Source organism: Phyllobates terribilis, unplaced genomic scaffold (genome assembly GCF_046119375.1).
Source record: "Phyllobates terribilis strain yellow unplaced genomic scaffold, ASM4611937v1 Scaffold_12__6_contigs__length_324123572, whole genome shotgun sequence".
Taxonomy (NCBI): domain Eukaryota; kingdom Metazoa; phylum Chordata; class Amphibia; order Anura; family Dendrobatidae; genus Phyllobates; species Phyllobates terribilis.
The window spans coordinates 151394576-151420660 of record NW_027362772.1 but is presented as its reverse complement, the minus strand read 5'-3'; the positions used below and the strand labels follow the sequence as shown (position 1 = coordinate 151420660).

The following is a 26085-nucleotide window of genomic DNA, read 5'->3' as shown; positions in this document are numbered from 1 at the left end:
AGAATACTGGGATCCACATAGTCCTCCATACAGAATAATGGGCCCCACATAGTCCTCCATACAGAATAATGGCCCCACATAGTCCTCCATACAGAATATTGGCCCCACATAGTCCTCCATACAGTATAATGGCACCGCATAGCCCTCCATACAGTATAATGGGCCCACATCATCCTCTATACAGAATAATGGCCTCACAAAACCCTCCATACAGTATTATTGGCCGACATAGTCCTCCGTACAGTATAATGGCCCCACATAGTCCTCCATACAGAATATTGGGCTCCACATTGTCCTCCATACAGAATACTGGGCTCCACATAGTCCTCCATACATAATAATGGGCCCCACATCGTCCTCCATACAGTATAATGGCCCACATAGTCCTCCATACAGTATAATGCGCTCCACATAGTCCTCCATACAGAATAATGGGCCCCACATAGTCCTCCATACAGAATAATGGGCCCCACATAGTCCTCCATACAGTATAAAGGGCCCCACATAGTCCTCCATACAGAATATTGGGTCCCACATAGTCCTTTATACAGAATAATGGGCCCCACATAGTCCTCCATACAGAATAATGGGCCCCACATAGTCCTTAATACAGTATAATGGCCCCATATGGTCCTCCATACAGAATAATGGGCCCCACATAGTCCTCCTTACAGAATAATGGGCCCCACATAGTCCTCCATACAGTATAATGGCCCCACATAGCCCTCCATACAGTATATTGGGCCCAAATATTCCTCCATACAGTATAATGGCCCCACATAGTCCTCCATATAGAATAATGGGCTCCACATAGTCCTCCATACAAAATAATGGGCCCAAGATAGTCCTCGATACAGAATAATGGCCCCACATAGTCCTCCATACAGTATAATGGGCCCCACATAGTCCTCTATACAGAACAATGGATCCCACCTAGTCCTCCATACAGTATAATGGGCCCCACATAGTCCTACATAGAGTAATGGGCCCCATATAGTCCTCCATACAGAGTCCTCCTATGATCCTTCTGTGATACAGAATAATGGGACCCGCATTGTCCTCTATACAGAATAATGGGCCCTACATAGTCCTCCATACAGTATAATAGGCCCACATAGTCCTCCATACAGAATAATGGGCCCCACATAGTCCTCCATACAGAATAATGGGCCCCACATAGTCCTCTATACAGAATAATGGGCCCCACATAGTCCTCCATACAGTATAATGGCCCCACATAGTCCTCCATACAGTATTATGGCACCACATAGCCCTCCATACTGCATAATGGGCCCACATCATCCTCCATACAGAATAATGGCCCCAGATAGCCCTCCATACAGTATAATGGGCCCACATAGTCCTCCATACAGTATAATGGCCTCAGTCCTCCATACAGAATAATGAGCTCCCCATTGTTCTCCATACAGAAAACTGGGCTCCACATAGTCCTCCATACAGAATAATTGGCCCCACATAGTCCTCTATACAGAATAATGGCCCCACATAGTCCTCCATACAGAATAATGGCCCTACATAGTCCTCCATAAAGTATAATGGCACCACATAGCCCTCCATACAGTATAATGGGCCCACATCGTCCTCCATACAGAATAATGGCCCCACAAAACCCTCCATACAGTATAATGGGCCGACATAGTCCTCCATACAGTATAATGGGCCCCACATAGTCCTCCATACAGAATAATGGGCTCCACAATGTCCTCCATACAGAATACTGGGCTCCACATAGTCCTCCATACAGAATAATGGGCCCCACATAGTCTTCCATACAGTATAATGGCCCACATAGTCCTCCATACAGTATAATGGGACCCACATAGTCCTCCATACAGTATAATGCGATCCACATAGTCCTCCATACAGAATAATGGGCCCCACATAGTACTCCATACAGTATAATGGCCCCACATAGTCCTCCATACAGAATAATGGGCCCCACATAGTCCTCCATACAGAATAATGGGCCCCACATAGTCCTCCATACAGTATAATTGGCCCCACATAGTCCTCCATACAGAATAATGGGCCCCACATAGTCCTTTATACAGAATAATGGGCCCCACATAGTCCTCCATACAGAATAATGGGCCTCACATAGTCCTCCATACAGTATAATGGCCCCACATAGTCCTCCATACAGAATCATGGCCCCACATAGTCTTCCATACAGTATAATGGCCCCACATAGCCCTCCATGCAGTATAATAGCCCCACATAGTCCTCCCTACAGAATCATGGCCCCACATAGTCTTCCATACAGTATAATGGCCCCACATAGCCCTCCATACAGTATATTGGGCCCACATAGTCCTCCATACAGTATAATGACCCCACATAGTCCTCCATACAGAATAACGGGCCCAAGATAGTCCTCGATACAGAATAACGGCCCCACATAGTCCTCCATACAGTATAATGGGCCCCACTTAGTCTTCTATACAGAACAATGGGTCCCACATAGTCTTCCATACAGTATAATGGGCCCCACATAGTCCTACATACAGTAATGGGCCCCATATAGTCCTCCATACAGAGTCCTCCTATGATCCTTCTGTGATACAGAATAATGGGCCCCACATTGTCATCTATACAGAATAATAGGCCCTACATAGTCCTCCATACAGTATAATAGGCCCACATAGTCCTCCATACAGAATAATTGGCCCCACATAGTCCTCTATACAGAATAATGGGCCCCACATTGTCCTCCATACAGTATAATGGGTTCCACATAGTCCCACGTACAGTATAATAGGCCCACATAGTCCTCCATACAGAATAATGGGCCCCACATAGTCCTCCATACAGTATAATGGGCTCCACATAGTCCTCCATACAGAATAATGGGCCCCACATAGTCCTCCATACAGTATCATGGCTCCACATAGTCCTCCATACAGTATGATGGACCCCACATAGTCCTTCAAACAGAATTATGGGCCCATATACGGATTATTATGAAGATAATCTGGGCTACCTCCGGGGGGCCCGGGGCTCCGGGGGGTCCATGGCCAGATTGGCCTCATTATAATATGTGTGGCGCTGCGGCACATACCGACAGAGGCGGGGGGGCCCCGGACCGCTCCCCCAGCAGCGGCGCACGGCCACTGCTTCTTCTTCGGCCGGTCCTGCACTGCACCTGTTAACTTCCCTGTGTGCTGGCCGCGTCACTGCTAGGAGATACGGCCCTGTGCGCGGTCGTGTCTGCTAGTGTGACGTCACACAGTGTGTGCCCTGCACTGCTACTTACCACCGGAGAGGAGCTGGACGACAGGAGCCAGGGGATGGTGAGTGATTGAGTGAGTGTGTGTGTGCAGGCAGATATCATTGTGTCATGTCTGTTTATATGTATTTTTGTGTTTCAAATGTGTTTATGTGTGTATGTATGTATATGTCTGTATATGTTTGTGTGTGTGTGTGTGTGCGTGACTGCGTGCGGCCTCCCGCTGTCTCTGGGGGGGCGCCGTGCGGCCTCCTGCTGTTTCTGGGGGCGCTGTGCGGCCTCCCACTGTGTATAGATGTCACCGTTCGGCCCCCTGCTGTGTATAGATGGTGCCATGCGGCCCCCTGCTGTGTATAGATGGTGCCATGCGGCCTCCTGCTGTGTATAGATGGCACCATGCGGCCCCCTGCTGTGTATAGATGGCTACGTGTGGCCTCCCGCTGTGTATAGATGGCACCATGCAGCCTCCCACTGTATCTGGGGGGCGCCGTGCGGCCTCCTGCTGTGTATAGATGGTGCCGTGCAGCCTCCGGCTGTATATAGATGGCTACATGCAGCCTCCTGCTGTGTACAGATGGCTATGTGTGGCCTCCCGCTGTGTATAGATGGCACCGTGCAGCCTCCTGCTGTGTATAGATGGCTACATGCGGCCTCCCGCTGTGTATAGATGGCTACGTGCGGCCTCCCGCTGTTTATAGATGGCATCGTGCGGCCCCCTGCTGTGTATAGATGGCTACGTGCAGCCCCCTGCTGTGTATAGATGGCTCCGTGCAGCCTCCCGCTGTGTATAGATGGCTACGTGCGGCCTCCCGCTGTGTATAGATGGCTACGTGCGGCCTCCTGCTGTGTATAGATGGCTACGTGTGGCCTCCTGCTGTGTATAGATGTCACCGTGCGGCCTCCTGCTGTGTACAGATGGCTATGTGCGGCCTCCTGCTGTGTATAAGAGGATTATGTGGCAGCTCATATTGTGTGTAGTGTCTCATACTGTATATAGGGGATGTCAGCATACTTAATTGTGCTCAATATTAAGTCATACAATTAATGTAAAAAAAAATTATTATAATTAATATATTAATATTGTGCCAAATTAATTTCACGTGAACTATCACATGATCTATCATGTGATACATCATTTGTGTGTGTGTGTGTGTGTGGGGGGGGGATGCGCCTTCTAAACTGCCCGGGGCCCTTGCTACTCTTAATCCACCCCTGAATGGGCCCCACAGTGTTCTCCATATAGAACAATGGCCCCCCATAGGGGTGGTGGTTCTTGTGTTGTGGGCCATATTTGCCATGTGTGCCTTAGGGTGAGTATATCTGATCTGGTATTTTGGATCCAGTCACCTGACAGTAAAATAATGAAGATAGATGGAAATAATATAAAACATTGAATAATTTGTGGAGTCTCCGTACTTTTCACTCTCCTTTATTTTGTTTCCCTCCAGGGTTTTATGGAGTTCACGTACATGTTTTATGGATACTACAAGAACACGTCTGTAAATCTGGTTGCTTTTTCCTATAACATTCCTCTGGCTTATCTCGTAACGACTCTGATTTACTTTCTTCTCAGTCTGTTGTGGATTGTGATCAGGTAAGAAAAGAAGATTCGGCACACAAGAAGATTACATTTTATTACTATCCACTCCAGTGAATGAGGCTAGGCAGCCATACCAGGCACAACCCTTATAGAAGGTGGCACTGTGTGTAGAGATAAGAAAAAACAAGCCCTATTCCTGTAATCCTGCACACCCCATTTAATTACATATATCTAAAACACAAATCATTTTATAACTCCCCATTGACAAGGGACGGGCTGTCAACATCCAATGACTAAAGTCTACTATTCGGTATGTGGACAAATAATGGAAGATTTCTACTGAATCACTGTATCCAATGCTCGGCATTGTGCTTGGTGATGTACGGCTGCATGCAACTGCTCAGCTATGAAGCTCACAGTGGGGGCGCCGTCTTTGTGCTGATGTTATACCAGATGAGGTCTGGATTCTGCAGTTATGGAGTTTTCTGCCCTCTGCTCCTCAGCACTCGGCCCCCCGCTCTGTAACATTATGGGGTCTTTATTTTGTGGCTGAGTTGCAACGGTTGCTTCCACTCCTCAATAATATCACTGACAGGTCATGGGAGAAGATTTAGGAGAGAAGAAATGTCATGAACAGACTTGTTACCCTGGTGGCTACTTTTACAGGACCGCACTGGTATCAGTGACCTGTGCACCACCAGGCACGTAAGTAAAGGCAGATGACATGGTGGGGGCCAGGAGGTTATACAATGGGGGCAATGGGGCTTGATATCATACATAGGGGGGCGCGAGGGTCTGGATGTTATATACAGGGACACAAGGTGCCGGGTGAACAAAGGGCCGGATGTTTTACACCAGGGGGCCGATGAGCCGGATGTTATACACTGGGGAGGCAAGGGGCTGGATGTTATACACCGGAAGGATGGGGGGGGGCGAGGGGCCAGATGTTATACACTAGGGGGACAAGGGGCCGGATGTTATACACTGGGGGGGGGGCAAGGGGCTGGATGTTATACACTGGGGAGACAAGGGGCCGGATGTTATACACTGGGGCACAAGGGGCCTGATGTTATACAGTGGGGGGACAAGGGGCTGGATATAAACACTGGGGGGACAAGGGGTCGGATGTTATACACTGGGGGGGGACAAGGGGCCGGATGTTATACATTGGGGGGGGGACAAGGGGCCGGATGTTATACACTGGGGGGGACAAGGGGCCGGATGTTATACACTGGGGGGACAAGGGGCCGGATGTTATACACTGGGGGGACAAGGGGCCGGATGTTATACACTGGGGGGACAAGAGGCCGGATGTTATACACTGGGGGGGACAAGGGGCAGGATGTTATACACTGGTGGGACAAGGGGCCTGATGTTACACACTGGGGGGGGGCAAGGGGCTGGATGTTAGATACTGGGGAGGGAAGGGGCCGGATGTTATACACTGGGGGAGGGGGGACAAGTGGCCTGATGTTATACACTGAAGGGGTGAAGGGCCAGATGTTATACACCAGGGAGTGGGGGGCTGGATGTTATACACTGGGGGAGGCCGAGGGGCCGGATGTTATACCCTGGAGGCAATGGACTGAATGTAAATCCTGAATTACATGATTACGAGGTGTGTGACAGAACTTTTCTGTTTGGTTCCAGAGATGTCCTACTTAACCCTTTGTGACTTCTGTGACTTCTATAAGTCCATTATTTCACCTCATACACGAGCACACGGATTTTATGTGAATCTGTGAAATCATAAAAGGCTCCAGGGTTTTGTTTATCCTATTGGTATTTTTCTGTGGTAGCATTTCTTCTAGGAATACCGTAACCCATAAAAGCACAATATGATGACAGACTGCATACAGGCCTGTAATAATGGACCCCAAATGCCATCTAGAAGGGCCCATACAGAAGCCATTGTGTGGGGCAAGAGCCCTTACGCTAAGTTTAATGTTCTTTTCTCTTCAGATCAGTGCAAGGTTTCAAGCAGAGTTTGGTAACAGAAGATACATCGATGACTAATTACACAAATAAGGTCCTGGCTGGTTGGGATTTCTGCATTAAAGATGAGAAGATCATAAAGCTGAAGCAGAGAAGTATTCGATATGAGTTAAAGGTCAGCGCTTCTTACTGCCGCCCCTGTGACTGATTTGTGCTGCATTTTAAAAAAAATGTTCTTTATTAAAAGAAAAACTAAATTAGACTATGTGCCCGCGATGCAAAAATGCTCCGGATTTTTTCCTGAGCGTTTCTGCATCTCCCTGGCAGAAAAAAACGCATGCGGATTGTACATGCGGATTGTACATGCGGATTGTACATGCGGATTGTACATGTGGATTGTACATGCGTTTTCCTGCCAGGGACGAGCGGATGGGAAGCGTTCTTCACATGTATTTCCGCATGTGGGTTGTCAAGCGCTTTCCAAGCGATTTTAGCATTACTTGAAAAGTGCTTGACAACTTGGTCACACTATATAAATCCATGCCAACAGCACTTAAAATGGGCAAGGGACGGGGAACTGGACCTGATGGTGATGGTGCATGCAGAGGCCGAGGCCGTGGGCAAGCTGAAATTGTGCCACAACAAACACCCACATCTTCTCGCCTGACCTTCCTGTCCCAATTAATAGGGGACCGCAGATCACCACTATTGAACACAGAGCAGTGTGAAAAGGTTATTGGTTGGATAGCAGATAATGCTTCCAGTCACTTAGCCACCACCCTGTCTTCCACACGGTCAAGTCTCAGTAGCCATGAGTCTGGACCGCATATTCCTCACCCTGATCCTCCTTCCTCCCACCATGCCGAGTGCCCAGAGACAACTGATCCCACACTTGGACACTCTGAAGAGCTGTTCACTTTTCCATTTATAGATTCGGGCCTCTCGCCCGGTCCACTTAAAGTGGGGCAAGAGGAGATCGCATGTAGCGATGCCCAAATATTTGAGCAGCCACGGTCATATGAACGCAACGGTGGGAAAGTGTCACAAGAGGTGGACAATGATGAGACACAATTGCCAGAAAGTCAGGAGGAGGACCAGAGTGCGGAAGTGGCAGACAAGGTGGTGGATGATATAGTAACTTACCGAATGTGGCAGGAGGACATGCAGAGCGAGAACAGCAGCACACAGGGGGAGGAAGGCAGAGCACCCCAACAGGCAGGAAGAAGCAGTGTGGTGGCCGCAGACAGAAGGCAGGCAACCGTTCCCCGTAACACCAACATGCCGGAAGTTGCCAGTACAACTGTTAAGTCTTCCCGAGTCTGGTTGTTTTTTTAAAGACTCTGCCGATAACCCCAAAAAGGCCATTTGCACCACCTGCAAAACTAGCAGCCTGACCACCACAAGCATGATCAGGCACATGGCAGCAAAGCACCCAACTAAGTGGGCCGAACCCCAGGATCCAGGAACAGTGTCTGCAGGTGGCACCACTGCTTCTTCCGCTGTTGTGCGTGCAAGCCAATCCCCTGTCCATAGTGCATGCGAAGATGCCTCCTGCCCTGCACCTGTCATTGCACACTCTCAACTAGCACCATCAACAAGCACATCCTTGTCCCAGCGCAGCGTTCAGTTGTCCATACCCCAGTCCTTGGAATGCAGGCGCAAATACGCAGCCAACGCCCCACAGGCCACACCACTAAATTCCCACATTTCGCGACTGCTTGCGCTTGATATGTTGCCTTTCAGGCTCGTGGAGACGGAAGCTTTCCGCAACCTGATGGTGGCGGCTGTCCCTTGGTACTTGGTCCCCAGCCGCCACTATTTCTCCCGGTGTGCCGTCCCCGCACTACACCAGCACGGGTCTCACAACATTAGCCGTGCCCTCAACAATGCAGTTACAGGGAAAGTCCACCTAACCACGGACACGTGGACAAGTGCTTGTGGGCAGGGACGGTACATCTCGCTGATGGCACACTGAGTTAACATAGTGGAAGCCGGGACCCAGTCTGACCTTGGGATGGAACACATTTTCCCCGACGCCGAGGATTGCAGGCCCTAGGTCAATCAGGTTTGCCCCCACAGTCTACAGCTCCTGCACCTCATCCTCCTCAGCCTCCTCCACCTCTTCAGCCTCCATCTCCGAAATGACCACTTAAGTCACAAGCTGGAAGCACTGCAGCACTGCCTCGGCCAAGCGGCAACAGGCTGTGCTGAAGTTAATATGCTTAGGTGACAAACCGCACAATGCTGAAGAGTTTTGGACAGCTCTGAAAGAGCAGTCAGATCTGTGGCTCACACCGCTGAACCTACAGCAAGGCATGGTCATGTGTGACAATGGCTGGAACCTGGTGGCGGCTCTGAGGCGAGGCGAGGTCACACATGTGCCATGCATGGCCCATGTGCTTAACCTCATGGTTCAGCGGTTTCTCAAAAGCTAACCGGAGCTGCCGGATCTGCTTGTCAAAGTATGCCACCTGTGTGCCCATTTTAGAAAGTCACCTACAGCTTCCGCCGCCCTTGCCGTGTTTCAGCAGCGTTTACAGCTTCCGGCTCACAGACTGGTGTGTGATGTCCCCACGCGTTGGAACTCTACACTGCAGATGTTGGGAAGAATTTGTGAGCAGAAGAGGGCAGTTGTTGACTACCAGCATCAACAAGGCCGTCGGTATTCAGTTCAGACTCCACACATAAGACCTCAGGAGTGGACATGGATGTCAGACATATGTACCATCCTCCAAAACTTTCAGGACTCCACCAAGATGGTGAGCAGCGATAATGCCATAATTGGCGTCACCATCCCGCTTCTCTGTCTTCTGAAACACTCTCTGCTCACAATCAAAGAGGATGCATTGCAGGCGGAGCACGATGAGATGGAGGAAGGAACCATACAGGGTGATTACACACAGCCCAGCCTCATCTCATTCCAACGTGGATTGGGTGACAATGAGGAAGAGGAGGAGGAAGAAGAGGAGCTAGTTTCATGCGCTATAGACGGTACTACCTGCACAACTGTCATATCGTCTGTTCAGCGTGGATGACCCTAGGACAGGGAGGAGGAGGAGAAGGAAGAGAGCATGGTCAGTCATCCTGTTGGTGAGGACACGGAAGTCTTGCCTGTTAGCGGTCTGGCACGCATGGCTGAGTTTATGTTACGCTGCCTTTCCCGTGACCCTCGCGTTCTCAAAATTTTGGGTGACAGTCAAGGAGAACTTTATATCTCTTATTCCTGAGGCAGACAGGTCTACAAAAATGGGGCAGAGGTCACAGTTCGTTGGACAACCAAGGAGTACAGGCAAGAGAGACACAACTCCAATCACCTGTCAAAGTTCTAGGACCATTTTCTCAGACCCTCCCATCGCACAGACCCTGAGGCGCGGGGTACTCTCACAAGGAGTGCAAAGTTTGGGAAGATGCTGAGGGAGTACCTTGCCAACCGTACCAACGTCCTCCATGATTCCTCTGTGACTTATAATTATTGGGTATCCAAGCTGGCTACTTGGAATGAACTGACTCTGTACGCCTTGGAGGTCCTGGCCTGTCCTGCCGCCAGCGTTTTATCAGGGTGGGTTTTTAGTGCCGCTGGTGTAATTATAACTGATAAGCGCATCCACCTGTCAACTGAAAATGCTGACAGGCTGACTCTTATAAAAATGAACAAGGGCTGGATTGGGCCAGACTTCTCAACACCACCGAATGATAGTAGCGTAACATAGACTCAAATCCAGTGTCCTTTTTGGGAGGTGTATTCCCATGCACCTTTTCACACCCACACATGGGTAAACGCTTCCTGATTTTGACTATTTGCTTATCCTCACCCTCCTCCTTATCCTCATCCTCATCCTCCACCACCATATCACCAGGGTGACCGTGGTCTGTGATGCAACACCCACATAATTTTTTTAAATGATGTTTATGATGCCCGTAAAAAAAATTTTTTATACAGTATGTTCATGTATACCCCCCAGGGGTAAATGTTTGTCAGCCCATACACTTAGTGCATGGCCATTACAAGTATAGGAGGCCCGCTCCTTTCTAATGGGAACATTTTTTTATGAGGTCCTCCTCCACGTCTTTTCCAAGGTGCATTGGAGTGCCTCCCAATTTTTGGCAGCCCTTGCATTCACTGCATAGGCCAACACTATGGGAGACCCACTTCCTAATAATGGGAACAGTTTTTCATGAGGCCCTCTACATCTCTTCCAAAGGGCATTGGAGTGCCTCTAAATTTTTGGCAACCCTTGCATTCACTGCATAGGCAAACACAATGCGACACCCACTTCCTAATAATGGGAACATTGTTTTCAGGAGGCCCTCCTCTAAGTCTCTTCAAAGGGGTATTGGGGTGCGTCCAAATTTTCAAAGGGGTATTGGGGTGCGTCCAAATTTTGGGCAGACCTGCCACTCACTGCACACGCAATAACAGTATAGGAGACCCACTCTTTAGTAATGGGAATAACAAAGCATAGCCGGCTGATGGCTCTCTAAGAATAGCGAGAGCCGACTGCTGGCCCTTTAAGAATAGTAAAGGCCGCCTGATGGCCCTATAAAAATAGGCTTTGTGACTTTCAGAGTGAAACACGATGTGTCTGATGATATCTCACACACCACATGGCCAGATAAGGTTGTAAAATGTTAAAATGACATTTCCCAGTGAATGAATTTGTCACTCTTGAAAGCAATGCAAAAGTGCAAAAACACATACAAAACACTACGTGTAAACATAGCCTAAGGTGTGGGGGATTATTTTTGGTTTTGGTTATTTATTTTGCCTTATATACAAGTCATTACCCTGAAAAGGATGTTCCTTAATATATTTCCCAGGAAAATCCATTTTGGTTTTGTTTTTGTATGTTTTATTGTGAGTCCGTAAAAGTGGCATAATACTCTGACCACGTTGCTGACAGCAGTGATCTGGGAGTCAGAGATGCTTCCAGGGGTCTTCCCCATGCTGTTCCCATGTCATTTGAGCACTGTTCCCATCGATTTGGACAATTTTTAGACCCTCTGCAGACCGCCGGGTGGAGCCGCTTGAAAAATGCTGGAGTTTCCCATAGACTTACATTGGGCTCGTTGCTCGGGTCGAGCACCCGAGTATTCCAATGTGCTCGACCCGAGCAACGAGTACCCGAGCATTTTAGTGCTCGCTCATCACTAGACATAATATGTCCTCAGAGTTACTGAATTTAATACTATTCTTCTACTAATTCCACTAAATAGATTATGCCACCAGCTACATTTATTCCCTATCCTCAGTAAGGCTGGGTCCACACGAGCATATTTCATGGTCTGAATACAGGCCACAATGACTGACTACCAGGGGTCTCCCGACCTGAACTTTCAGCCAAATAGGCACATATAAGGCTTTATGTTCAGGTCAGAAGACCCCCGCAGTCAGTCCGGGCACTGTGGTCCGTATATGGGTCATGAAATAGGATCATAGGAGAGCGGCCTAAAAGGTGATATATGGACGACTGTGGGGCTTCAACTGAAGAGATTAAGTTTTATTTTTTAACACTTTTTTGATACTTTTTCATTTTTTTTAGCCCCACTAATGCAATTGACCTCTGGTATATACAGTACCATAATAAATCTGTCCTAACAGGAGTACAAAGAAGACTTTATTAGGGCCCCAGCTTCTAGGAAAACCCATCGGCACTCTGCATTGGCATCACAGAGTGCTGAATTAGTGAGCAAACGTACGTCCTATGACTTTAACCACATAGCACCAGTGCTGAAAATATATGACAGATGACGCTCAGTGGCTAAAGTTCACTTGCTCTCAGTTATTCACATTTGTCAGACAACTACGATTGTATAAAGCTTTTGAAAACCTCAATAAGATAGTCCATACCAATGTGTATTATTAGGGCATATGGAAATCATGGGGGGTCTTCAGATTTGGAACACCATCTATGAGCCAGATTGGAGGGCCATCAAGTAAGACTTTTGCCAGAACCGGCTTGTCAGTGAATTGTCGACCATGTAATACTTCTTTACCCCTACAGCGGATGTTGTCCAAAGGACCTCAGGGGTTGGATCATAGAAGCTCTTTAAAAAACAGACATTAATACAGTGGTGTGAAAAAGTGTTTTCCCCCTTCTTGATTCCTTATTCTTTTGCATGTTTGTCACACATCACAAAACAAATGTAAATATTAGATAAAGATAACACAAATAAACACAAAATGCAGTTTTTAAATGAAGGTCTTTATTATTAAAGGGAAATAACGTTATTATAAATGAAAATAACGTGTTTGTGATGCACATTGCATCACTAACAACGCACTGGGGACAGTTTAGATGTTTGAAATGACATGACAGGTTCCCTTTAAAGGAAAAATAAATCCAAACCTACAGGGCCCTGTGTGAAAAAGTGATTGCCCCTAAACCTAATAACTGGTTGTGCCCATAGCAGCAACAACTGCAATCAAGTGTTTGCAATAACTGGCAATGAGTATTTACAACGCTGTGGAGGAATTTTGGCCACTCATCTTTGCAAAATTGTTGTAATTCAGCCACATTAGAGGGTTTCCAAGCATGAATCGCCTTTTTAAGGTGATGCCACTGCATCTAAATCGGATTAAGGTCAGGACTTTGAATAGGCCACTCCAAAGTCTTCATTTTGTTTTTCTTAAGCCATTCACAGGTGGACTTGCTGGTGTGTTTTGGATCATTGTCCTGCTGCATAACCCAAGTGCGCTTCAGCTTGAGGTCACGAACAGATGGCCGGACATTCTCCTTCAGGATTTTTTGGTAGAGAGCAAAATTCATGGTTCCATTTACCACAGCAAGTCTTCCAGGTGCTGAAGCAGCAAAACAGCCCCAGACCATCACACTACCACCTACCACCACCATATTTTACTGTTGGTATGATGTTCCTTTTCTGAAATGCTATGTTACTTCTACGCCAGACGTAATGGGACATACACCTTCCAAAAACTTAAACTTTTGCCTCGTCAGTCCACAGAGTATTTTCCCAAAAGTCTTGGTGATCATCAAGATGTTTTCTAGCAAAACTGAGACAAAGCCTTTATGTTTTTTTCTCAGCAGTAGTTTTCGTCTTGGAACTCTTTCTTATAGTGGAGTCATGAACACTGACCTTAACTGAGACAAGTGAGGCCTGCAGTTCTTTGGATGTTCTTGTGGGGTCTTTTGTGACCTCTTGGATGAGTTGTCACTGCGGGCTTGGCAGGGCCTGCTCCAGGTTTTCGTAGGCCCTGGGCGAAACAGTCTCAGTGGGCCCCTTTAACACATACCACCATTCATGATGCACAGATATGGGGGTGAAATATAGGTATAGTACACAGGGCCCAGCCTGCCCACTCATCCTTCACATATGCAGACATGCACACACACACATAGTACGCAGACATGCACACAGTATGCAGACATGCACACACATACACACATGCACATAGTACACAGAAATACGCACATACAATACACAGACGCACATGCACAAATACGTGCACATACTGGCATACATACATATTTGAACACAAATTCTTAAAAACACATATAAAACGAATATAAATATATATACAGAGTCATACACAGACATTTACATCATACATGCCCACACACACATTAGAAATATTTTTAATATGGGGATTTGGGAAGCTGGCAACAAGCCTCCAGTCCAGCTCCTCTGCCATGTGGCTGTGCAGGGCCACCGGCGTGTCACAAACATTGGGCCCTGGACCATCAAAGGGGCCCACTCGCTGTCGGGACCCGGGCTGCTCCCCCAGCATCTGTGCAGGACCTCCGGCAGTGTTTGATTTCCGGCACTTCAGACATGGCCGCGCGCAGTGCGCTGTGCTGCTGTGACTGATATTAATGGTGCGACAGGAGCGACACACAAGCCAAATTAAAGGCGTAGTGTCACCCCTTCCGAGTGCCATGTCATTACTACCAGACACAGCCGCACTGCACACTGCGCACAGCCATGTCTGAAGAGCCGGAATCAAACACCGCCGGCGGTCCTGGCTGCACAGATGCTGGGTAAGCGGCATGGGCCCCGACAGCAAATGGGCCTCTCTGATGGTCCAGGGTCCAAGCACTTGCCCGGGTAAGCCGGGTGCTGATGCCAGCCCTGGGTCTTGGGGTAATTTGGTCGGCCGGCCACTCCTGGGAAGGTTCACCACTCTTCCATGTTTTCGCCATTTGTGGATAATGGCTCTCACTGTGGTTTGCTGGAGTCCCAAAGCTTTAGAAATGACTTTATAACATTTTCCAGACTGATAGATCTCTATTACTTTGTTTCTCAATTGTTCCTGAATTTCTTTGGATCGCAGCATAATGTCTAGCTTTTGAGGATCTTTTGGTCTACTTCATTTTGTCAGGCAGCTCCTATTGAAGTGATTTCTTGATTGAGAACAGGTGCGTGGCTAAGGAAATTGAACTCCGTTTCCCAAAGAAGTGATAAACCAAAGTTAAAACTTAAATTAAGTGAGGGGGGGGACAATCACTTTTTCACACAGTACCCTGTAGGTTAGGATTTCTTTTTCCCTTAATGATAAAGACCTTCATTTAAAAACTGCATTTTGTCCTTACTTATGTTATCTTTGCCTAATATTAAAATTTGTTTTATGATCTGAAACATTTAAGTGTGACAAAAGAATATGAAATCAGGAAGAGGGCAAATACTTATTCACACCATTGAGGTGTAATGAAAGCAAGGCTCCTATACCAGAACTTATACCACTGTGTCTTTAATTTGTGATACGCAGCCATGTGATGTTTCTTTCGTCATTGACTATGGTTCTGGTTGATCTAGGTTGATCTTGAAGAAGCAGAAATGAGGCGTCTTCATGCCCAGCGTACCATGAGACAAAGAATTGGGATTTACTCTCTTCGAATTTTCATCAATTTCATTGTGATTATCCTTATATGTGTCGCTTTCTATTGCATCTACCGCTCTACACAAGAATCACAGAGACTTCTTGAATTGGTAAGAACTGACATATAATTCTCGCTCCGCTCTTATTGGTGACTACTGTATCTCATACAGAGGAACCAATGTGACAAGGGAGGACTGAGACCACTGCCCATGAGGAACCGCCTAAGATTTCTCAGGAACACTAAACACTAGTTTCTGGCTATAGATTACATTTGCAGCAGGTTATAACAGCCAGAGGTGCTCTACTAAGTATTAAAGGTACTTGTCAGAAAGGAGTTCAATCATTCTGAAACCACTTCCCCAAATTTTCTCGGCAGGAGATTCACGCTAAGTATATTTTCACATGGACATTTTGACCTGAATTTCTTTAGGTTGAAAAATCACCTTTATAAAAAGGAAAGAGAAATTCGTAAATCTTGGTGGACTGATAGGAACCCTTCCCTCAAAGAAACTTAAGCACAAATTTATAATTTGCCTTTTTTAAGTCACTTTTCTTGTTTTTTGTCTTGAGATGTTTGTTGTCTTTTTTTTTTTGCACTAAATTATTTAAAATGCATAGTTAATGAATTTTCCACAAAATCAAAAATGTTCTTTATTTTTCACTGCTACATTTTTTTGGCGACTATTTAGACATTCCTCTAAAAAAAAAATCTCACAAAATTTGAGAAAAATTTCAGGACTAATTATAAGATCACTCCAACATTTACACAAAAAATGTAGCTACTTTTTCAAAAGTTCCAATTGATGAATTGGCCGCAAACATCTGGTAAACAAAAATCCTTTCCCACATTGGCGAACATAATAAAAAAAAGCAAACACATAAAAGTGGATTTAAAAGAAAAAAATTTAGAGAAAAATTTGGCAAAAATTAAAAACATCAAAAACTAGAATAGGCATGAAAATGTAATTTCAAGTGTATAGGGCTCCTTTTTCTCCTTAAATTGATTCATTGGTCAAATTTATTTATTTATATTTTTTTTATGCAGAAATGCCACATATGTTACATCTTTCCACCTGGAAAAAAACTGCACCATGTGAACTATAGGCGAGTTTTTCCCAATAAAATGAATAGGAAGTTTATTCAAAGAGCATTTAAAGTAGATATAAGTATGGAATTTGGAGCAGATTGCGCTCCAAAATCCATGCCAAAAAAACTCTGTGAGAACATACCCGCGATGAGTTTTTGATGCTGCAGATTTTCTGCACCTATTAAGTAAAATACGCAGCGTAAAAAAACTCACCAAAAACTCAACGTTTGGACCTCGTTGATAAGGAATATGTAGAAATGGTTGGGTAATACGCGCCTTGTATATTTTATAGAGCACAGTGAAGGGTAACTTCATCCTGGAGCTGCTGACCGGCTATCTGCCTTCGATCGTCATCACCACCGCCAACTTTATTCTGCCATTGTTTTTCAATATCAGCATTAAGTGGGAGAAGTACAACCTCAGTGTGGAGATCAGACTGACACTATTCAGGTCTGTAGAGGAATGAGTGCATCCAATCTCATCGTCATCCATTGCTGTGATTGGTGGAGGAAAATCTTTACCAAAAATCATCATATCGTGTGGTTAAAGGGGTTGTCCCATTTCAGCCACCTTTTAACCTATAGGTCCAGTCATGTACTGAAAAAACCCAAATTAAGCTTTCCTTGCCCTTCCTGAGCCCAGCGCTGCCTCTCTCTGCTGCCCCGGTCTTTGTAGTGGGGTCATGTAGACAGCGCTGCAGCCAATCACTGTGCAGACCCATTCATTTCTAAATGGGGAAAGGCTTAAACAGCAGGGCTTAGCTAGAGATGCAGAATGTAGTGATGTTTTGCCCTACTGCAGGTAGAGCAGAGGGGGGAGGCTCCTGCTGCAGCTGGTGGTCTTACCAGACACAGGATAGTGTGGTGGAAGATGAGGGATCTCATCACCTAGGACACACAGAGACAATTTTTGAATATATTTCTGAGTTTTAATTCTAATGTAAGACTGGATTGAATCAGAGGAGAGGAGGCTTAAATGGTTTGTTCATGTCCCAAAAGACAGTTTCATATTACTGTTAATTTTACTAGTAATAAATAGTAATTTTATTAAAGGGAATCTGTCACAAGGTTTTTGCTTACAGCATGATGTAGGGGAAGAAATCCTGATTTCAGTGATATATCACTTACTAGGCTGCTTGCTGTACTTTTGATAAAATCACTGTTTTATCTGCTGTAGATCTAGCAGTTCTCTGCATAACCCCGCCCACACCACTGATTGGCTGCTTTGTGTGTACACAGGCAGAAAGCTACCAATCAGTGGAGTGGGCGTGGTTGGACTACATGGCAGCCGGTTTATTAGTCCTCTAGTGATAATTTCCTGCTGATAAAACAGTGTATTTTATCAAAAGTACAGCAAGTAGCCTAGTAAGTGATACATCATTGGAATCTGGAGCTCTGTCTCTACAACATGCTGCTCTCAGATTAGGGGGCAAAAACTTGGTGATGGATTTTTTTTATTGGTTATTATTGATATAAATGTTGAAATTTGGTATAGTCCTTCAGAGTGGGGAGCGGTTACAAAGAGCATCTATCACATTGGGGTCTTATACTGTTTCCACAGACAACCCATTGATCTAAATGGGAACAGTGAAATAGAAACTGAGCTAAGTTTTTGAAGAGGATTTTGGAGAGTTATCTCTCCAAAAACTCAGCAAAAAAACTCAATGTGAACACACTCTTATAAAGTGTACCATGCAGGGTTACCAGAATTCTACTTGACTGTCCAGGTGTGTTCTTTCCAGGTGTGTATTTCTGCGGCTCGCTAGTCTGGGGATGTTACTATACTCTCTATGGAACAACATCACTTGTGGAGATACCGAAAATAAAACCCCTTGTGACCTGTGCGGATACAACTATGTGGACAACAAAGTAAGTAAGGTCAACCTACAAACTGTAAGGACCGCGAAGAATATCCAAGGGTTGTCTGATCGATAGGGGTCCCACCGGTGGAAAACAATTTATTTGGTGTATATACTTATTTTAAGGCGAGGGAATGAAAAAAATATGATTTTTTTGCTTTTTAATTCAAAAAATGAAATTCAGATAAACACAACCATTTTCTACTGCTATATAAAAATTTGACAACTCATCCAACAAAAATCAGGATTTTATACAGCTATGTAAAAAAAAGTAGATAAAAAAGTAACAGATTCTAAAATGTTGATAAAATACCGCCAAAAATAATTCAGCCCAAAAATTGGTATGGTCCAATAGGCTAAATGGTTTTTCAATTAGAAACCACTTAAGGAAGTACTTCTTTTTTTTTAGGAGCGTTTTTTCTTATTCCTAGAGTGGTTTTGTAGAGTTTTTCAAGAGTTTTTCCTGAAGCATTTTTTTGCAGCCTTTTAATTGAATAATGTTTAATTTAGGATCTGTGACATGCACTTTCTATTTATCCACCAGAAAATCTATTCAGGCAAAAAAAAAAAGCCCCGAAAACTCCTCATATGAAAAGCAAAGTGGATTTCTCATAGTAATGATAAGGTTATGTTTTTAAAACAATGTTTTTGAAGAGTTTTAGGGCCTGTGCACACGTTGCTTTTTTTGTTACTTTTTTCTGTGCAGTTTTGTCACAAAACCTGAAGAATTTCCCAGCTCCAGTAAAGTGAATGAGAATCCTGAAGTTTCATGCACACGTTGCTTATTTTTCCCGTGCAGATTTAAATCTGCCACATGTCAATTCTTTTAACATCTTTGCTGCAGATTTTACCCATACTAATGAGTGGGGGAAAATGTGCAACAAAAAAACAAAGCAAAAATGCCACAAAAAAGAGCTTATTTTATGCAGCGTTTTTCTGCCAACACATCAGGATTTGCAGCAAAATTTTCTACTACAATCCTGAACTTGTGCACATAGCCTTAAGATTTCGAGGAGGATTTGGAGAGTGTCCACTCAGTTTCTGTTCCAAAAACTCCTTGAAAAACTCATAGCCTAAGGAAGAGTTTTTCGAGGACTTAGTAGCAGATCTGTTCCAAAAAACCTCTGTGCAAACATAGCCATATAGGGAATGGAGCAGAATGTCCATTTGGTGATTTATCCCATGTGAATGTACGGTGGAACATCACATTGTAAGGGGATCAACACTATAAAAGCTTATTCACTCTTCTCTTGCATGTGCAGTGCTGGGAGACAAGGGTCGGTCAGGAGATGTATAAACTGCTGATCTTCGATTTCCTCACTGTCTTGGTGATGATACTACTTGTGGACTTCCCTCGGAGGTAAGAACAACTAAAACATAATTATTTATTACCAGTGTCGGACTGAGATGCCAAGGGCCCACCAGTGGCCAACTCCAGCCCCACTTTTCAGCTACATACAAATGTGACATTTTCCTCAATCATAACTTTATATAACAATGAACTGGGTAGATTGTTAGATGAATAAGATGCTGCCTTTGTACATAGTGATTCAAGTATATTGTGCCAAGTACTGCTCCTATAAGAGGGGGCCCACCGGAGGATTCTCCTGTTCTCTGGTTGGCCAGTCCAAGCCTGCATCTACCTGGTTCCTGCCCTTTTTTAAATGCTTTTCCTGGAGGGCATAATACTGATGTTCCGTAATTTGCAGGTTTGCCCCAAAGAATCATTATTATATTAACCAGATCCTGAAGAAGACTGCAGGTCAGTATAATTTTTTGTAAGCAATGTTTCCGGTAACACAGACCCTTCATCAGGGATGGCGGGATAAATCAGAGGAGCATGGAGAGAGTACAAGCGATGTAGTGCTTACAAAAAAATATACTGACACCCACAGTGTTTTTTCTGGATAATATCATACAGATGTTTTGTAGCAAACTTGCAAGATAAGGAGCGCTGATCTATCCTCTCTCACAAGGTATGATCCAAATTAGAGGATCCCACTAAACTGTACTCAATATCTTCGCTTACTGCATCCATCTTAGTAGAAGGACCAAGGATTTATTTTATCTTAACGGCCTTCAGCTCGATCTCCAGCCTCGGCGACTTGATGGATTAACGCTCTGTAGTAAGATCGATCTTGTGCAAGCCTAGATGGGTCCACCAGGGTCTGTTCCGCCGTTGTCTTGATTGTATCAAGCCATCAGGTTGCTGGTCTTCCTCTTAGCTTTGTTCCTTCTATTCTTCCCACCATGATGTTCTTCTCCAGTGATTGCTCTCTTCGTATGATGTGTCCAAAGTAGGCAAGTCGTAGCTTGGTGATCCTTGCTTCTAGTGACATGTCTGGCTTGATTTGTCCATGAATATTTAGATTGAAAGGGTTTTCTCCAGAATCTGGCTGATCGTGGAATACAAGGGGTTCAGCAAAGATCCAGTACTCCATGATGCTACAACACCAAGCTAGAGGAAAGTGTCACCACCATTGTATTGTCTAGGGGAAATACATTCCAAGCTTGAGTTGATTTGAATTTATATCTACTGGACCATACATGGTATCACGTGTTGGACATCATTGAACCTCAACACTTTTCTATAGGTTGGACCTGAGGTTTTATCCCATTCAGCAGTGACTCCACCAAAGCTAAATGATTGATGTGGCACCAAACCTATCTGGATTCTTACCAGGGGTGCAATGACTTGTCCTTACGGAGGATGTACATGGTACTGCAGCACAATCTCATTCACTCCTCCGGGTGTCAAATATTGATGGTCGATGGTCTATCCTACAGCATACTGTACTTGCCAACTCTCCCGAAACACCCATAAGGCTCCTGGAAAAAGAGACCACCAAGACTCCAGGAAGGGTTTGCAAATTTCTCTGCGATGGCGAATCTGCTTCCAGACAATTTGTTGGAAAAAATGAGAATGGACTGAAAAATAATGTTTGGTTGATGGGAGACCATTTTTAGGAATGTGCTTCATGCAGAGTACAAGCTGTTATTCTGGAGTTACCCTTCTGAAAGTTGGCTAGATTGTTCTAAAGAAAAGGAAGTAAATGTTTGGTCCTCAGAAAAGTAAAAAAAACATCAAAGGTTGACCGAAATCATATTTTGAGAGCAGTTAGGACTCCAGAAGGCTACATCCACACGTTGAGTATTTGCAGCAGATTCTTCTGCAGGAAAAATGTTGCACAAAATACATTGTCTTCTCCTCTACTGTTGTTTCAGGATGATTGTTGACTGCTGCTCGTGTAAGCCTGTCCAGTTATGGGGCCAGCAGGAGTTTGTGGTCCCCCAGTTTGTGCTGGACATTATCTATGGGCAGACGGTTTGCTGGATCGGGACCTTCTTCTGCCCTTTCCTTCCTCTGCTCAACACAATAAAATATTTCATCATATTCTACATGAAAAAGGTAAGAAAAATATTCTATTACTGGAAGGAGTGGAAAAAGGAGGCCGGGAACCAGTGATACCCACAATATATGTCTTTACAGTTAACGCTATTCAGCAACTGCAAACCGGCCGATCGCACGTTTCGGGCGTCCAGTGCAAACTTCTTTTTCCTGCTGGTTCTGCTCCTTGGTTTGGCCATTTCTTGGGTGCCAGTCTTATATAGCATGTTTGGGTAAGTATAAGAAAAATAGACACCTACTTCTTTGATTGAAATTACAGGAACCAAGCCTGAAATTCCGCTTTTCCTGTGTCCCTATGATAACACTTACTGTTCTATGCTTTGACACCGTTATCATAGGCATATTGTGAAGATCCAAACCATCATACTAAATTCACTCCCTACATGTTACCAAATGGAAAAATGTCATCTCTCATGGTTTGTGATCAAAATATTTTTAAGTCGGCATTTATTTTGTTTCCCAAATAAGAACAGGGGAGAGGTAAAGTGACCGGAGGATAATTAGGAGAGCAAATATTGGAGGGGCAAAATGACCATATAGGTTTAGAGGAAGAGAGGGTTAAGGGGTAAAGAAAAAGTGGTCTAAAGGGGATGTTTAATAACTTTTGTCAAACTCCCAGAAAAAGCACCACTCTTTTCCACACGTTGTGTCTGATACTGACACATATCCTCATTCACTTGAAAATAGTTGAACTGCAATACCATCCACAATGCATATCTGCTGGCACTGAAAGTCAGCAAACAAGGGCACAGCATAGGAATTTTATAAATTATGATACTTCAAGTTCCACAGCGCTCCCTACACAGTATGATACCTCCACGGTGCCTCGAGACAGTATGATACCTCCACAGTGCCCCCTACACAGTATGATACCTCCACAGTGCCACCACACAGTATGATACCTCCACAGTGCCCCCTACACAGTATGATACCTCCACAGTGCCCCCACACAGTATGATACCTCCACAGTGCCTTGTAGACAGTATGATACCTCCACAGTGCCCCCTACACAGTATGATACCTCCACAGTGCCCCCACACAGTATGATACCTCCACAGTGCCCCCTACACAGTATGATACCTCCACAGTGCCCCCTACACAGTATGATACCTCCACAGTGCTCCCTACACAGTATGATACCTCCACAGTGCCTTGTAGACAGTATGATACCTCCACAGTGCCCCCTACACAGTATGATACCTCCACAGTGCCCTCTACACAGTATGATACCTCCACAGTGCCTCGAGACAGTATGATACCTCCACAGTGCCCCCTACACAGTATGATACCTCCACAGTGCCCCCTACACAGTATACCTCCACAGTGCTCCCTACACAGTATGATACCTCCACAGTGCCTTGTAGACAGTATGATACCTCCACAGTGCCCCCTACACAGTATGATACCTCCACAGTGCCCTCTACACAGTATGATACCTCCACAGTGCCTCGAGACAGTATGATACCTCCACAGTGCCCCCTACACAGTATGATACCTCCACAGTTCTCCCATACAGTGCGATACCTTCACAATGCCCCCACACAGTGTGATACCTCCACAATGCCCCCACACAGTGCGATACCTTCACAGTGCCCCCAGTGTGATACCTCCACAGTGCTCCCACACAGTGTGATACCTCCAGTGCCCCCATACAGTATGGTACCTTCACAATGCGATACCTCCACAGTGCCCCCACACAGTGTGATACCTCCACAGTGCCCCCACACAGTGTGATACCTCCACAGTGCACCCATACAGTGTGATACCTCCACAGTGCTCCCGACACGGTATGATACCTCCACAGTGCACCCATACAGTATGATACCTCCACAGTGCTCCCGACACGGTATGATACCTCCACAGTGCCCCCACACAGTGTGATACCTCCAGTGCCCCCACACAGTGTGATACCTCCACAGTTCTCCCACACAGTGCGATATCTCCACAATGCCCCCACACAGGGTGATACCTCCACAATGCCCCCACACAGTGCGATACCTTCACAGTGCCCCCAGTGTGATACCTCCATAGTGCCCCCACACAGTGTGATATCTCCAGTGCCCCCACACAGTATGATACCTCCACAATGCGATACCTCCACAGTGTGATACCTCCACAGTGCCCCCACACAGTGTGATACCTCCACAGTGCACCCATACATACAGTGTGATACCTCCACAGTGCCCCACACAGTGTGATACCTCCACAGTGCCCCCACGCAGTGTAATACCTCCACTGTGCCTCGTAGACAGTATGATACCTCCACAGTGCCCCCTACACAGTATGATACCTCCACAGTGCTCCCGACACAGTATGATACCTCCACAATGCTCCCACACAGTATGATACCTCCACAATGCCCCCACACAGTATACCTCCACAGTGCCGCCACACAGTGTGATACCTGCACATTTCCCCCACACAGTATGGTACCTCTACATTGCCCCCACACAGTATGATACCTTCACAATGCGATACCTCCACAGTGCCCCCACACGGTGTGATACCTCCACAGTGCCCCCACACAGTGTGATACCTCCAAAGTGCCTCGAGACAGTATGATACCTCCACAGTGCCCCCTACACAGTATGATACCTCCACAGTTCTCCCACACAGTGCGATACCTCCACAATGCCCCCACACAGTGTGATACCTCCACAATGCCCCCACACAGTGCGATACCTTCACAGTGCCCCCAGTGTGATACCTCCACAGTGCCCCCACACAGTGTGATACCTACAGTGCCCCCACACAGTGTGATACCTACAGTGCCCCCATACAGTATGATACCTCCACAATGCAATACCTCCACAGTGCCCCCACACAGTGTGATACCTCCACAGTGCCCCCCACACAGTGTGATACCTCCACAGTGCACCCATTCAGTGTGATACCTCCACAGTGCCCCCACGCAGTGTAATACCTCCACTGTGCCTCGTAGACAGTATGATACCTCCACAGTGCCCCCTACACAGTATGATACCTCCACAGTGCCCCCTACACAGTATGATACCTCCACAGTGCCCCCTACACAGTATGATACCTCCACAGTGCCCCCCACACAGTATGTTACTTCCACAGTGCCCCCACACAGTATGATACCTCCACAGTGCTCCCGACACAGTATGATACCTCCACAGTGCCCCCACACAGTATGATACCTCCACAATGCCCCCACACAGTATGATACCTCCACAGTGCCCCCACACAGTATGATACCTCCACAGTGCTCCCACACAATGCGATACCTCCACAATGCCCACACACAGTGCGATACCTCCACAATGCCCACACACAGTACGATACCTCCACAGTGCCCCCAGTGTGATACCTCCACAGTGCCCCCACACAGTGTGATACCTCCACAGTGCCCCCACACAGTGTGATACCTCCACAGTGCCCCCACACAGTGTGATACCTCCACAATGCCCCCACACAGTGCGATACCTCCACAATGCCCCCACACAGTGCGATACCTCCACAGTGCCCCCACACAGTGTGATACCTTCGCAGTGCCCTCACAGTGTGATACCTCCACAGTGCCCCCACACAGTGTGATACCTCCACAGTGCCCCCACACAGTGCGATACCTCCACAATGCCCCCACACAGTGCGATACCTCCACAATGCCCCCAGTGTGATACCTCCACAGTGCCCCCACACAGTGTGATACCTCCACAGTGCCCCCACACAGTGTGATACCTCCACAATGCCCCCACACAATGCGATACCTCCACAGTGCCCCCACACAGTGTGATACCTCCACAGTGCACCCACACAGTGTGATACCTCCACAGTGCCCCCACGCAGTGTGATACCTCCACAGTGCCTCGTAGACAGTATACCTTCACAGTGCCTCCTACACAGTCTAATACCTCCACAGTGCCCCCACACAGTATGATACCTTCACAGAGCCGCCACACAGTGTGATACCTCCACATTGCCCCCACACAGTATGATACTTCCACAATGCCCTCACACAGTATGATACCTCCACAGTGCCTCACAGTGTGATACCACCACAGTGCCCCCACACAGTGATACCTCCACAGTGCCCCACACAGTATACCTCCACAGTGCCCCCACACAATATGATACCTCCACAGTGCTGCCACACAGTGTGATACCTCCACAATGCCCTCACACAGTATACCTCCACAGTGCCCCCACACA

The 26085-nt window shown here is 46.2% G+C and overlaps 1 protein-coding gene across 1 annotated transcript in view; it reads left to right on the top strand.

Moving 5' to 3' along the window:
• TMC4 (transmembrane channel like 4) overlaps positions 1-26085 on the top strand; it is a 115119-nt gene that overhangs the window by 78380 nt on the left and 10654 nt on the right. Inside the window, exons 6-13 of the mRNA XM_073656392.1 lie at positions 4696-4841; positions 6750-6897; positions 15495-15668; positions 16938-17095; positions 18387-18513; positions 19766-19863; positions 21729-21912; positions 21994-22124. Of these exons, the coding sequence (XP_073512493.1) occupies positions 4696-4841; positions 6750-6897; positions 15495-15668; positions 16938-17095; positions 18387-18513; positions 19766-19863; positions 21729-21912; positions 21994-22124 (1166 nt within the window). The remainder of the gene's footprint in view (positions 1-4695; positions 4842-6749; positions 6898-15494; positions 15669-16937; positions 17096-18386; positions 18514-19765; positions 19864-21728; positions 21913-21993; positions 22125-26085) is intronic.